The sequence below is a fragment of the Clavelina lepadiformis genome, chromosome 5 (genome assembly GCF_947623445.1).
Source record: "Clavelina lepadiformis chromosome 5, kaClaLepa1.1, whole genome shotgun sequence".
NCBI classification, from domain to species: domain Eukaryota; kingdom Metazoa; phylum Chordata; class Ascidiacea; order Aplousobranchia; family Clavelinidae; genus Clavelina; species Clavelina lepadiformis.
In genome coordinates, this window is record NC_135244.1 from 21180333 (window position 1) to 21195296 (window position 14964).

At 37.1% G+C, this 14964-nt stretch overlaps 3 protein-coding genes across 3 annotated transcripts; 2 read left to right on the top strand and 1 right to left on the bottom strand.

Annotated features, from left to right (window-relative positions):
• Positions 1-1190: 1190 nt before the first annotated feature.
• Positions 1191-4547, top strand: LOC143459242 (charged multivesicular body protein 7-like). The gene is made up of 4 exons (XM_076956293.1): positions 1191-1382; positions 2284-2428; positions 2560-2608; positions 2704-4547. The coding sequence occupies exon 4, from the start codon at positions 2731-2733 to the stop codon at positions 4099-4101; it is 1371 nt and encodes a 456-aa protein (XP_076812408.1). The 5' UTR covers positions 1191-1382; positions 2284-2428; positions 2560-2608; positions 2704-2730; the 3' UTR covers positions 4102-4547.
• LOC143459241 (cell division cycle protein 16 homolog) lies at positions 4449-9218 on the bottom strand. The gene is made up of 15 exons (XM_076956292.1): positions 9026-9218; positions 8839-8893; positions 8354-8468; positions 8127-8271; positions 7924-8007; positions 7564-7740; positions 7214-7347; positions 6854-6983; positions 6610-6705; positions 6337-6440; positions 6023-6175; positions 5791-5907; positions 5430-5574; positions 5150-5303; positions 4449-5055 (listed from the first exon to the last, which is right to left on the bottom strand). Exons 1-15 carry the CDS (start codon positions 9077-9079, stop codon positions 4739-4741), a joined length of 1980 nt encoding a protein of 659 aa, XP_076812407.1. The 5' UTR covers positions 9080-9218; the 3' UTR covers positions 4449-4738.
• Positions 9219-10123: 905 nt separating this feature from the next.
• LOC143459126 (cytosol aminopeptidase-like) lies at positions 10124-14719 on the top strand. Its single transcript, XM_076956109.1, has 11 exons — positions 10124-10229; positions 10381-10419; positions 11013-11313; positions 11423-11584; positions 11729-11875; positions 12462-12591; positions 12831-13018; positions 13317-13405; positions 13490-13595; positions 13658-13737; positions 14134-14719. Exons 1-11 carry the CDS (start codon positions 10167-10169, stop codon positions 14437-14439), a joined length of 1611 nt encoding a protein of 536 aa, XP_076812224.1. The 5' UTR covers positions 10124-10166; the 3' UTR covers positions 14440-14719.
• Positions 14720-14964: the final 245 nt, after the last annotated feature.

Sequence of the window (14964 nt, forward strand, 5' to 3'; positions counted from 1 at the left end):
AGTTATAGCAATAGCTGACATGTAATGGTCACCCCTCCTACTGAACAACCATCTGGATAATCTTAGCGCACATATTTGTAGAATTTGAAAATCAAATCAATCAATCACATTCTCAGAAATTTATTAACTTGCACTTTTTTCTTTTTAATCTTTTTGTACACATTACTGTGTGCCCTATTTTACACAAATGTTTTTACTGTATATTGTACTTTGTGTGTCTTACACCCATACTTTTTCGTTTGCAGATTCTATCAAAATTTGTGTTTTTGCTTTTTCTCTCGCATCCTATGCCACTTTGCATCAATTTTTTCTTGTTGTTGATTGTTCTCTAAATAACAACTGTTGTAAAATCAAAGTCCAGTACTCTCTTCTGCGTTGTAAATATTGTTGTTCAGAACACAAGCAGAAGAACCTAGGACTGAAAAAAGTGTCTCATTCACAGCCTGAACATAAAATCCAACCGTGAAAAATGGATGTTCTAAACCACTTCTTCCAAGATCTAACCGGGCATCAAATATTTTCATCCCTTCCGGGAACTTTTATCATTTTCAATGGATGCATCTTGAAATAAGCCGATTCATCACATCATCATCGGGCTGAACATGAGTGACGTAGTTGTCCATCTTCTACTCCCTCTTACAACCGACTTTTGTGGAAAAGTTTCTTACCGTGTACTCTCCATATGTCACCTGAACGGGACTCCGGCCTCTTGGATGGAGTTCATTTTAGTGGGATTTTTCTTTTTGCATGTAGGCACACAGGTCGGTTCCATTTTGACGGTGACGGTGACCCCCTGCGCCAGCAAAATTGTTCGTCCTACACTTTGAAGACGAAAAATAAAATAAATGAATAAATAAAAGTCAAAGTTAGTTCGTTAATTGTTTAAATGCGTCGTTAAACCCGGCGATGATTCCTCATCTTTCGAGCCTTGGTTACCAAGCGTGTTCAAGATGCAAGTTCCGATTGTAACATATTTGATATTTTCTTTTTCATTTTGTATTGTCCAAAATTAGTATTGTTTAAAAAAAATAAACGATACAGTAATAGAAAAATGATATAAGTCTTGATTTAAAGTACGTTTTCCTGCGGTTTCCTTCACTATTCTTTCGATTTGTTGCTTTGCAATTGTATCTGTCAAGAACTGTGTGCTATCGTAAATCTTTTTTCCAGCAGACATCGTTTCACTTTTTTCTGTAACCAGCTTAATTTCAAGAGAAGAGAGCAGTCGTGCAGCTGCAAGTTCGTAGATGGACGTAATTTAATGAAGCAAAATGGCTCAATTTTAAACGATTTGTTTGAATTCGATGGATATTGGCAATATAACTAACGGATCGACGCTGCTGGAGTATTTTTCATCGAAAGGAGAACAAATAATTGATCAAGTGAGCATTGAACTGAATTTAATATTAGGCTAAGCCGAAACAGGTCTAGTATACAAGTACACAACCACAGGATGCCTTTATATACTAGACCCCAGCTACTCAAATTGTGACGTCATCTGAGGAAGAATGATGTCCTGTGGCTGACGTCACAAATATAGTAACTGGGGTCTAGTACACAAAGGCACCCTGATGTGGCTGTGCACTTTTGCACTAGCTCCAAATCTAGAACCCCATAGTGCCATAGTGGAAAGCATGGCGAGTGCACCCTTTAAGATTGCGGCTCAAGTGTAGGGGAAGAGTGTGATCTCTAAAATAGAAGACATTTGTTTTCGTTTTATTCCGCTTTTTTAGTTGAAAATGAGGATTAGAACACAATGTCTAGCTCTTTTTAGAGATCACTCTTTTACCGCTGAAAAAGGGTTAATAGTAATAGTTTTTACATTTAGCCAAAACGTCATCGTAGTCTTTACAATTGCAATCGATCATGGTCATCCTGCACCCGGTCACCCCAATTTTGGGCATATTGCACCCGTGAGATATTGTCAAAAAGTGCCAAAAGTATTTTATAGAATTTCAAAGCTTTGTAGCTATGGTATCAGAGTCAATATTGCCAAGTCACTCCTAAGATGATGGAAGCACTTCATTATGATGACATCATATTCACACTGCTATTATCCTGATTAGAAAGTATGGCAGGTTTCAACAAGAAATTGTGTCTGCAAATACACACGTTGTGATGTAAAATTGTGCTATGAACCTTGAATAACTGTTTGTGCCACACATTTTACTATGGGCCATTATGACTACCTAAACACTTAAAAGCTTTTCATGTACAATAACAATTGTAAAAAAAGCCTCTTCGTACTAGTTTGGCTTCTAATCTGGTGGTGTCATGTTGCAGATTCGACAGTTATGGGAAAGTGAATGGCAAGTTAGAGTTTTGGTGGTCGAATGTGTTATTTGTGTTTGTCTTGTCTTCTGCATTTGTTTTGCCTGGAAGATATATGGTGAATTAATTCAAAAAAAGTTACCCAATCAAACCAACCGTAAGTCAGTTAATATATTCATTTATTTATATTAAAAACAATTCTTTATTGTATATGTCTTCTTTTCATTTCGGGAAGGTTAGCCATTTGAAAGAGTTGCAATTTGTGAAATGTTTGCATTTATATTTTAGAAACCTCTGAAAAGTCATTTTCATCTCCAAGAAAGTATAAAAGCAAAGGGTAAGTTGGCTTCCTATTATGTGATTGAGATCATTCTTGGTTTATTTTTTATTTTATTAATTTGCTACTTTTTCACGTTTTCTTATTTGTTTCAGCCAAGAGAGCAAGAAATTTCAATAGGAATGAGCAAAGCGTTTGAAAAAGAACCCAGGGAACTCACAGATGTCTGGAATGATGATGAACGGATGGATTTTTTGTTTTCAGAATTTCCCGCATCGTACGAAGCGAATCCTGAGAACTGGAACGCTAAACTTCACTTCTGGACAAAACTCATCACAGAAATGTTTAACAACAGCTCCCGAGTTTTTATGGATTTTGAAACTGTGAGTTCGTGGACAATAAGAAATGGTAGAAGACCACTCGGATTAAGAATCGTGTGGGAGCATATGATTAAGCAAAAGATAATTACTCAAGCCACAGAATATGTCGGTGAAATTACGAGGAATTCATCTTGGATGGGCTGGGGAGTTAATATGTTCGTGAGAAAGCCAACCATATGGGCCGCAGGGAAAATGTTGAGTCCATTAAAATCTTTAAGCCCTATTAGGTCATTGAAGACCAAGGCGATAACGAACGAGCCTTACATTTGTCTTGAATCCTTGCAGAAAAAGTGCAACGATTTGCTCGAGTTAATGCAAACTGCTGACGGCAACGATCTTGACAACCTTAACGTCATATCATTCAGTGACTTACTAAACCTAGCAAAAGATTTTGTTTTTGATGAAAAAGAATTAAATTTAATGCTTTTGACGCTGGAATATGAAAAGAAGGTAGCTGTTTTTACTAATGAAGTTGAACGAAGCCGAGAGGACTCCACAACAAAAATCTCAGTTGGAAAATACGTCAAATTTGTCAAGCAATCTGAAGTTAAGGTTTCAACAGTAAATGAAACCGATATGGGAGTCGTTAAACTTAAAGAAACAAAATCTTCCCTGGAGAGTCAAATCGAAAAGGCATACCAAGAAGAAAATACTCTACTACAGTGTGCCCGGGAACATCTGAGAAAAGGCCAACGCATCAGCGCAAAGAATGCTCTGCGACAGAAACAGAGATTGTACACTGCTCTAAAAAAACGCGAGGTTTCCCTCGACAATATCCATCAGCTTCTAGAACGAATTCATCAATGCAAGACGGATAAAATGATTATGGAAGCTTACAAGGCTGGGATGGCCGCTTACAATGAAGTGAAGACGAGTGGCCTGACTATTGGCGCTGTTGATGACACGATGCAGGAACTTAACGAGATGTTGGAAGATTTCGACGACATCAGCTTAACTCTATCTCAGCCAGTTAACGAAAATGGCACGGATGAAGAATTGGAGGAAGAGTTGAATGCCCTACTCAACAAGGAAGATCTTTGCTCAAATCAAACTGACGCTGATATTGCGAAACTCACCTCGGGAATGGGCACTTTGGAAAAATCCACTTTCCCTGACAATGGTTCAAGAAAGATAGGGTCATCACCGAAGAAAAAATTGGCTCATGCTGTCTAGTTGCATAGTAACATTTTCAGTGTCTTGTGAATATCTTTATGTCGAATGTCTTTACCAGAAATGATGAGGTAGCTCATTTGATAATATTGTGATTTATGCTGTCCTTTGCTTTGCCATTGGAGGACATTTCTCACTGCTTTCTGTTGCATGTTACGTACTGTGATTTGTTCTTTATTATTCGAATAACGTGCTAGGTTGTATTCTGCAAGATGATTTATACGTAATTTCATTACTAATAAAGCTCAATTTGCTACAAACAAAATGCAATACCGGGTACACTGCTCTAATAATAACGCTTGCAATGCTTTCAGCACTAATGCATTTCACTGTTCATAATATAAGCTCCATCATGGTAATGAAATATTTATTTTTTCTTCACAATTGTTTTGCCTATTTAGACCAAAGATTCCAAGTTATTTCAATAAAGATTGTCTCATGTTAGAAGGTTATACTTGTGTAAAGTTTTTCGACCTAAAAAGTAGTTGAAGGTAAGGACTGGGAACAGATTAAATGCAGAAAACCATAAACATTTAGGTACTGACAGTGAAGTGTTTGTGTATTTTCAACTCTATTCTGAAATCACAGAAGCAGCAACATAATAATAACAGCCGTTCCAATACTAAACAACATAACCGGTTTAAGAATTTATTGAATCATCCAAGTCCATGTCATCGTCGGTTGAGAAAACCATATCACCTGTGAAAGATTTTGTTTGCATTCTTGCAGTGTGAGGTGTCTGTGTTGTTGACGTGCTGGTGTGCGCGTCGCTTAAAGTGCTGTTGCTCTCAGACCAAGCCATCATGACACCGCGGCCTTCTGCTATTGTTGGAATGGTTGTTACACCTGACACAGGCGTGCTTAAAGTTGCGACATCGCCAAATGGTTTGCTGTCATCCTCTGGGGTGATATCACTGCCACCAGATGGCTTCACAGAGCTTGGAGGTGTAGAGTAGTCTAAAAAATTGCAAGACAACGCGTGAAATGAATGACAGCCTATTTTGTTGCGATAACCTCCACGATCTAATGAAACTAAACACAAATCACCCACCGTCTATTTTAAAATTTATGTCCATTGTAGGAATAGGGTAGGCCTCCTCACTTTCAATATCGCCATATATGGGCTTGTCAGCTTCTGCAAACTGTTCCACAACGTAATCCAGGAGATTGGACGTGAATGCATCATCTCTTCGGAGACCCAGCGACTATTCACAAGAAGATTTACAACATTTTACCACCTTTGTGACAGCTAAACTCACTGACAGCAAATCTGAGACAAATATTTTGTGTGAAATATGTCTAAAAGTAGGTGTTTTTGCGATGTTATTAACCTTGTGTAGATATTCAATGGACTCCAAGTAATTGCCCATGTAAGCGTAGACAAATCCAATTGCAGAGTAAGTTTCTGCAGAGTGTGGCATCAGAATGAGTGCTTGCCGATGATAATCTAATGCTTGATCGTAATTTTTAAGTTTCCTGAAATTCATTAAAATTGATCTTACTAGGGGTCTGTTTGCTTTGCGAGTACTCGTGTATTAGTTCATAATTGTATAATTATTACAGATATGACATAATCTCTTCTGTCCAGAATATGCAAAAATCCAAGGCAGGTATTAATTTCAAACATCCAACGTAAAACTGACTTCAACGTCTTAATCATGTACATGATGATTAATGCGACACAAAATTCACCTGTGTGTGTGTCCTAGGTTATTTAGTAACGGTCCCCATTCTTCAATATGGATTTCCTCTCCCAATATTCTAATTAACTCCAGGGCTTTGTTGAAATATTTTAATGCGCTTTGTAAGCTGCATAAAGAAAAAAAGATTATCTTTGACTGGTGGCAAATGCATAGGAACCTGCGTAAGACAATTCTGAACCATCTTGCAAATATTAGGAGCAAATAAATAGATAGGTTATTACTCTTTATTTGTGTACGCTGCTACACCCATTTCATGAAGGGCGTGAGGATCATCTTGGCTGATTTCCAAGGCTGAAGAAAAAAACTTTTCCGCCAGCTTTGTGTTGTTTGTAACGCTGTATTCCAATCCAATGTAAAGGAAAGGAAGATGACACCTAGATATATAAAAAAAAACAAAAAAATGAAATAAGTAAGGTCCCAAAAGTCATTACGAGTCCATTTCCACAATGTGCAAAGTTACTTGATGTATTTCTAGCTAAAAAGCTCATAATATCAGAAGATTTTAACAAGTGATATAATATCGATCTTCTAATACCCTCTCATCAATTGTGATGCCGTAAAATAAGCTGCCATCGCCTGGTCATGCTCATTTTGTGAAGCAAATGAATGCCCGTACGCCAGCCAAGCAGGTCCATACATCTACACATGAAATGTATAATTTGATAGATATGTTTATTACAACCATGAACTAAATACGTTTCTACAGTTTAAGTCCCTGTTACAACCAGCTACAGATGTAGGTATATGCAAAAGAATTGATGGAACTGTAAACTGCTTAGCTTGAAGCCTTAAAAAGTAGCAAACTTACCCTGTCCAGTAACGTTGTCTTTAACAAATATCTTCGAGCTAATTCTTGCTTTTTGGGTTGAAGCAGATAATAGCATCCCACGGCGTACCAGGAAATCTGTGCAGCTTGTTAAATTAGTATCAACATAGTTGTAAACTTACTCCATTTATTTAGGAAATGGACAGCAGTCTCTCATATTTTAAATATTGCTAATCCACTTGTATTTTGAGAAGTTAAGCTTCTAATAATAGAAGTAAGCACTCACAGGCAGATCTGGGTATTTCCCCACCAGCTGATGAGCAAGATAAAAGAGTTTGTTCGTCTCCTTCAGTTCTACGAGAAGCGCGACGTGGAGTGGAAGACAGGATGGGTGGTAGGGATCACTTTTAAGGATTCTGAAAAAATATCTTGAAAGATTAATTAATCAACATCACAATTAAAATAAATGTAAACACCGATTACCAATTAATTAGTTAAACAATGATTTCCAACATTCACGGTTAGTATTCGCCATTTACTTAACGAATATGAGCTTTCGAATTCAAGAAAACCAACAAAGTCAAATTTAAACTACTCCATACAAGAATATGATCTAAATATTGTCAAGCAGAAGAAAAATTTTCACCCTTCTGTTATCTTATAACTTGTTCTGAATTCACAATTGTAGTAGTGTCTTTCGGCCAGGCTGGTTGCAACATCCAGATTCTCGTGTAAATTATCTGCACTGTCTGGGACTTCAAACTCTCCAGGTTTATCATACTGTCAAATACGTTAGTTTGTTGATATTATTCATTGTCTTATCGATGATGCATTTTGCACTGTCATAAATTGATGCGTTTTTGGAACAAGCAACAGATACAAAAAACAAACAAAACAGATACATAAATGATATGGTATTGAAAATGTACTACACCATCACAATACAATATAAAAAAAAAGAAAGTAAATAACAATGAAAATGATAAATAATTTTACCTTCTTTAACTTTGTTTTGTACAAAAATCGCACGAGCTCTTCTTCCTCGACACCTTTACAGAGATCACTCATCGGAAGCGACTCCAGCAATTCTTTTTCTTCGTCTGCCCGCAGCATGTGATGTCCGATCAAACGCTCAAATGCCTCATAGCAGAATATATCGGCTTTCAATGCATCCTAGATGACGTAGACACACATGCATCAGCTTATGCTGAGTAATGGCGTGAAAATATACAAAGTATTATAACGAAGAACTTCATTCCTGTAAATATCTTCCTCCAGTAGACAATGTCCATTAAGCGTTAATATTTTTTCAAGTCAACAAATACACGATATATGCAATTTGACAGTATAAATGACCTTGTAACATTCAGCGGCTATTTCCCGAACCTCCATCGCCTCGTAAATATTTCCTCTCAAGAGATGCAGAGATGTTAACATTTCCTACAATGTACAAAATTATGTTATCGAGAAAATTCAGGGTATTAGTTATAAACTTTTTGCTGATAAATGTAGTAATACAATAATTAAAATGTTTTTCAAATATATAGAAGCTCCAGCACCTTGTCGTCTGGTATACCATTCACCGATTCCGTCGATGGAAGTTTTTTAGAAAGAGAGATGTTAGGATCTTTCTGACAACCTTCAAGTAGGTCAAGTGCTGCTTGCCACTGTTTAGCTTCAGCATAGCATTTGGCAGCCAGATATCTATCAAGAGCAAAATATTGATGTCACTAAGTATTGCGATGGATAATGCACAGCACTTACGAATATACGGAGGGCAGCAAACCTAAAAACTGAATGTTTCAAATGGAGCTGACGGCGAATTATTAGCAGTGCGGCTCTGTCATACTGCTTCATGTGAAACATGCATTGAGCCAGATGATATACGTCGCAAGCCTCATCTGTAAAATAAGATTGTTTCCACAAAAACAGCATCCAAACATCTCATATACAACAAAAAATGTGTACTCTTATAGTTTATACCAAACTGAAAAGCGAGACAATTTTGGCGTGATGGCCTCAATTCTTTGTTTAATTATTAGCCTATAAAAGCCATTACGGCTGACAAAACTGCTTTGTTCATTCACTGCAAATTGATGTGTGCATAATAACGTTAAGCATGTACGTTGAAAAGTGTCACATGTGGCACACTTGCAATTCCGGAGTTGGAGTTTGCAATAAAAAGGCAAAAATACAATACATAAACTTAGAAAGTTACTCACTAAAACGTTAATGTGTTCACCGAAAAAAATAATCCACTGATAAACTTACATTGTGATAAAGAAGCTGCCTTGTCTGCCCAGAACAAAGCTGACTCATACTGGAACTAAAATACAGAAAAAGTTCCAACTAAAGCACATTAAATATCAACAAATGAACTTTTTATCCTTATTTTAACCACAGCATTATAAATACTGTAAATAATAGCCTACATTGTAATGTGGTCATCTACACCCACCTTGCTTATGCAACCTGCAGACACATTTCTGATGCGCTCAAGTACACCTTCCATTATAGCTTACTCAGTTTTAGTTTAGGTACATTTCAAAAATTTAGAAAGTTCAGTACAACATACTGACATAGCTGGCAGAATGGTCAGTAGAAATAACATAACCTGTAACTTTGTAATTTACTCCGTAAAAAGCTTTTAACAGAACTCGACACAATTAACAAGTTAATATCTAGACCCTGAACGCGCAAGCTAATTAATTCTTCGCGTTGTCAATTTCAACCTATTTGCAGCTTGTCCAGTATTACTGGATATGAGGCGTACTAGTTGCTTCACGATGTTTGAAAGTGGAGAGCAATAGAGCATTTATTTTTCCATGAACAGTAATCGACTTTATTTTAATACAAACTTAAGGCAAAACAGCAACAAAATAAACCACTACTACAGTACTTTTAAATAACCAGAGAAAGTATTCATCAAACATTTGTGTTGTTTTAAAATGTGTTTGATCCAAAAATCCTGCTTTTAACAATGTCAAAATAATGATGATTTACCTAAAAAAATTGCTTACAACTACGGGAAACTCCCTAATTCGACACATGCTTTACAAAAAGACTAGTCTGGGGAAAACTTGTCACAAAGAAATAAAGGTATAAGCGACACGAATACGAAGCGCAGCCGTTAGAAAACGTTCGGCAGGAAATTGTTTGCAGGTAGTTTAGAGAAGCGATTGGTTGTGACATTTGACAGGAAGTTTATATCTTGCGAGAAAATACAAACACATGGTTACTGAAGTCATATAATTTTATTCAATATTTTGTTTCACTGTTGATTTGCAATTCTTCATACCTCTATTCGTCATAGCTGTATTGCATATCTCGAATTTGGAAACTGTCCATCAAAACCACTGAACAGAAGCAAGCGCCTTTCATAAATTTTTCAAGCGCAGTACAATGATAGTGCCACTATGTTGGCAACAAAAACTGCATTATTATAAACCTGTTTCGCTAGTCTGCCAACTGCAGTTTGATCTAGAAGGATTATATTGGAGTATCAGTGTGTCACTAATAGCCAACAGATAATCCATTAAAAGTATTTTTTATGTTTGATATGTTTCAGTGATTGTAAAAGAGATTAGTTTACTGTGCAAATGGCATTGAACTTCGGACGCACTGCGTTTAAAACGCTCAGGTTTTCCAGAAAAGGCAAGAAAGTAAGATGATTTGATTATGTTGAAATGATATGGTACTATAATTACACAGTATTCCCTTTAAAGGGTTTTGTGCATAACTTTGACCTGTAATGTCTGCCTAAAAGAAATTTTGGTTTGTATCTATAATCTGATTATTTTATTTCCGTTATAGATATATCCATTTAAAAGTTATTCCTCAAGCACAGCAAAGGTAAAAAACTCTTTAATCTGTTACATGCCAAAATAGGTGCTGTAATGTAGGATAATCTTTATTCTCAGAATGAGCAAAGTCTTTGCACTTCTTAAACCCGGCGATGATTCCTCATCGCTTGAGCCCTAGTTACTGAGCTACCATTTGCGCAAGTTCTGATTGTCAAACATGTTTTATCTTGGTTTTTTGTATAGTATTGCCTGACTTTAGGATTGTCCCCCAGGTTCTCCTGAACAGGGGCAAGTGTTGTTTATGCCTTGCTCGAGGGCATTATGACAGTCAGTATGGCACCACTGGGTATCGAACACGCTGTTGCGAGGCCAGCACTCAAACCACTCGGCTACCCAGCTGACATAGCTCTTGCTTCTTGTAAACAGATGTAAACTTTTTAACATTTACACCACTTGCGCACCTGCAAAATGTTTTTGGCCCAACCACAGTTTTCCTGTGGTTGTGTAAAAGTGTTTATTATGCTCATTGAACATCTTACAGTTGGCAAACTGTTTCAAACATATACGGCTTTCTATGTTAAAGATCTCAATTTAAGCTAATGGCACTTTATTTGTGTATTTATCAACATGTTTTTGTTTTAGAAAGCTTTGGTTGTTGGTCTTTATGTTGCTGATAAAACTGATGGAGATTTGGATCCAAAAGCCGTAACCAATGAAGGAACTGCTGGCTTCAAGTTGTATGATGAGAAATGGAACGGAAAGCTTTCAGAATTAATGAAGCAAATCCCCCCTTTGAAGACAGGACAAGCAAAAACCTTTCTTGCGTTTCCTGCAGAATTTTCAAGTGTTACTGTGGTTGGTCTTGGGTCAGCAAATTCTACAAATCCTAACCCATTGGAATGTTTCGATGAAGAAAAAGAAAAGGCAAGAATTGCTTTTTCAGGTATAGCTTTGTGATGTAATATATATGTCACTATGATCATGCTTTCTACCCATTTTTTCTGTCACAAACTTTTCATTCAGGACAAATTTAAATGTTTTCCATGTTGCAGCTGGAATAAAAAACTTGAAAGATTCCGGATGTGATGAAGTTGAGGTTGATGTTTCTTGTGAAGCTCACGCTGCAGCAGAAGGTTCGTTTCTCGCATCGTGGTCGTACAAGGATTCAGACAAGAAGAAATTCCCGTCATTGATCAAGTCGACTGATGTTGGCGGTAAGTGTAAAGTTTTCATATCTGGCATGTTTTTACACGAATTAGACATTACTTGTAGTTGTCCAATTTAAACTGACATTCGAGCATTTCTAACGTATCATCTGTTACCGAAGCTTATTCAATTGTTGGTTGGATTAATTTCAGGTGATCAAGTCGCCAAAGATGAATGGGTAAAAGGAAAAATTTATGCAGAATGCCAGAACTGGGCAAGGTATCTGATGGACAGTCCAGCAAACTTAATGACTCCCAGAATTTTTGCTGAAAATGTCTCCGAGACGATTTTGAATTCCAGTGAGTAATTTGAATATGGAATACCCTGTTTAAAAGACAGTTGTTTTGTACTTTCCAGTAAATTCCAATATTTCTGTATCATTTTCAGCATTTAAAGTAAAACTTAAAACTAAAAGTTTATGAAGTTAAAAATTATACTTAGGTACATGTTTTAAAAACTATGTCTTCAATTCTGCAGCTACTAATTCATTAGAGCAGGCGTCACCAAACTTTTTTCACATAGGGCCATATAATTATCAAAACTGATGATCACGGGCCAAATTCCCACCAAATTCTCGCAGGCCAAATTCCCAGGTTACAATACTATAAGCTCATTTTTGATTCAGTGAGGCGGGCCATACAAATTAATCTTGCGGGACGTAGTTTGGTGACCCCTGCACTAAAATATAAGTTATTTCAAATTTTTCAGTAACTCCTCAATCTATTGTACATTAATTTTATGTTAACAATTATTAAATCTTTGAGATAAAATTACATTTATTACATTGAAATTACATATTTTAAAAGTGTAATTTAAGTGCTGCAAGAAATGCAAACACGCTTGGTGCTGTGGAAATGAAGTTTGATTTTATGTTTGTCAATTCAGACACAATGGGTTCTGTATCTGTAAAAGTCCAAGACAAGGATTGGATTGAGAAACAAAAGATGGGCGCGTTCCTGAGCGTCGCCAAAGGTTCCGATGAACCTCCAAAATTTGTGGAAATTCACTATTGCAGGTGATATTTGGTTGTATAACTTATTTTATAAATTAAATGCAATGCTAAGACAGCAGCAAATGACCAGATTGTGCAAACTTCAGGTTGTTTTGTCAAGAAAAAGGTTTTAATTGAATGTAACTCATTTAACCTTAAACTGCTTATTTAATGCTTTTTGTAATGGAAGGGTTTTACATGGTTCTTGTATAAAAGTTGTATAAAACATACGAGGTATAGAAATTTTCGCTTATTGGTCACAGCCAGCAGAACAATGAAGAAGATCGCCCTCTAGTGTTAGTTGGGAAAGGCGTGACCTTTGACAGCGGTGGCATCAGCATAAAGCCTTCTCAAGGCATGGAAGAAATGAGAGCAGATATGGGTGGTGCCGCTACGATGGCATCGGCATTGCTTGGCGCGGCTCGTCTCAACTTGCCTGGGAGAGTCGTTGGTTGGTTCAAGATTTTTCATTTACAGATATGATAAGCATCTCTACATATGCGGGCTCCCAGTGAATTGCCCGTTTGTGAATTTAAATCCATATTCAACTGGATAAAATTTCAGTTGGACATGGAATAATAATCAACCTTATAAAAATATAACATGTAGGCTAACTAACTCATTTAAATAAACTTAAAGGTGTTGTGGCTTTCAGTGCAACATACCGTGTTCACCATGTGTGGTGTGTGTAATGTACAATGTAATAATTTTACTTTGATACATTGCATGAATTTTCTTTTAAATTTAAGCTCTTATTCCATTGTGTGAGAATATGCCGAGTGGAAAAGCAACTAACCCTGGTGATGTTGTCACAGCAAGGAATGGAACCACCATTCAGGTAAGCAGGGAATTCCATTTGTGTGGACAGAACTTTAATGACATAAGCAAACACAGCATGACTATAGCAATCTTATTTTTTCAGGTGGATAACACAGACGCAGAGGGTAGACTCCTGCTTGCCGATGCTTTGTCTTATGCTCAGGATCAGTACAAACCATTGGCGATATTGAATACTGCGACTTTAACTGGTATGGTTTTGGAATTGCCCATGCAGACCTGGTGGTCACTTTAAATATTATTTTGATTTTAGGAGCAATAGCGGTTGCCTTGGGGCCAGCAGCCACTGGGGTGTTTGCAAACAATGATTCTATATGGGACCAGCTACATCAGGTGAAAATGTAAACTGTAATAATTACCAATAAACATGTTATTGTATGGATATGGTATGACAATCTTTAGCCACTGGGTATCGCAGACCGGCTGCATTATAGCAAGACCAAGGCTATAAATACTCTGCTATCGAGCCGAAATCACGAGTCGTAGTCAGCCTATAGCGCTCCAATGATAGCTACAATTATGATTGGTACCACATACGACCAGTTACATATAAAGGTTACTTCCCGAACGTACGACTTTTATCTACCTTTGAGGTTGAGTTGATCACGTTTGTTTAGTTGTAACTGGGCTGCTGCAGGCGAGGAACGTCTTCGCTGCACGCATTCACCCAAGCGTGACGATTTTATATGAAATTGATTCGTTGTGTGTTTATGATATTTCTATGTTTAGGCGAGCGTGTGTACCGGTGACAGGGTTTGGAGAATGCCACTGTTCGACTTGTATATGAACCAGATCAAACCCACCCACCTGGCTGATATCAATAATGTTGGAAAGGGAGGTCGTTACGGTGGGGCCTGCACAGCAGCGGCGTTCTTGAGACATTTCGTCAAAAAAGACACACCATGGGCTCATCTGGATATCGCCAGTGTCATGTCCAGTAACGGAACCGATGTGTCATACCTGAGCGCGGGAATGTCCGGTAGACCAACTAGAACTTTGATCGAATTTATTAGGAATTTCAAAGGAAGCTTTTAGTGTGTGGATATCATATTTTTGTTGTTTTACCTTGGATCTCATCTTTTCGAAATTTGCCGACGTTTATGTAGTTGAAGGAAGTAAATTTTTATATCACTGATGTGATTTGTCGAATGTACCGCTTCACGTTTAATTAAAATCACCGTAGGTTTGTTGTGTTTTTGCACTGCCTTGACAAAACGTTGGTATTTTATTTCATTTATTTTGCCACAAATCCTAGGACAGATATTCAAACATCACATAGAGTATAATGTTATGGCTTTTTAGTCTGTTTATTCAAATGCCATTCATTATGACACAATGCTAACTGTTTGAATATAAATTATACGTTCCAGGCAAAACGCCTTAATTGTTTAGTCATGGCCGGCAAAAAAATGCAAAGCAACTTACCACGAACGATTTTGACAAGATTGAATAGCCTGTCACTCTATTACTGTATCCATGAGGTAATAATAATAACACAATTGACATGACACGGTATATATTACAATCTTTACCAACGGAACGAGAAAAATCTTCAGGCTA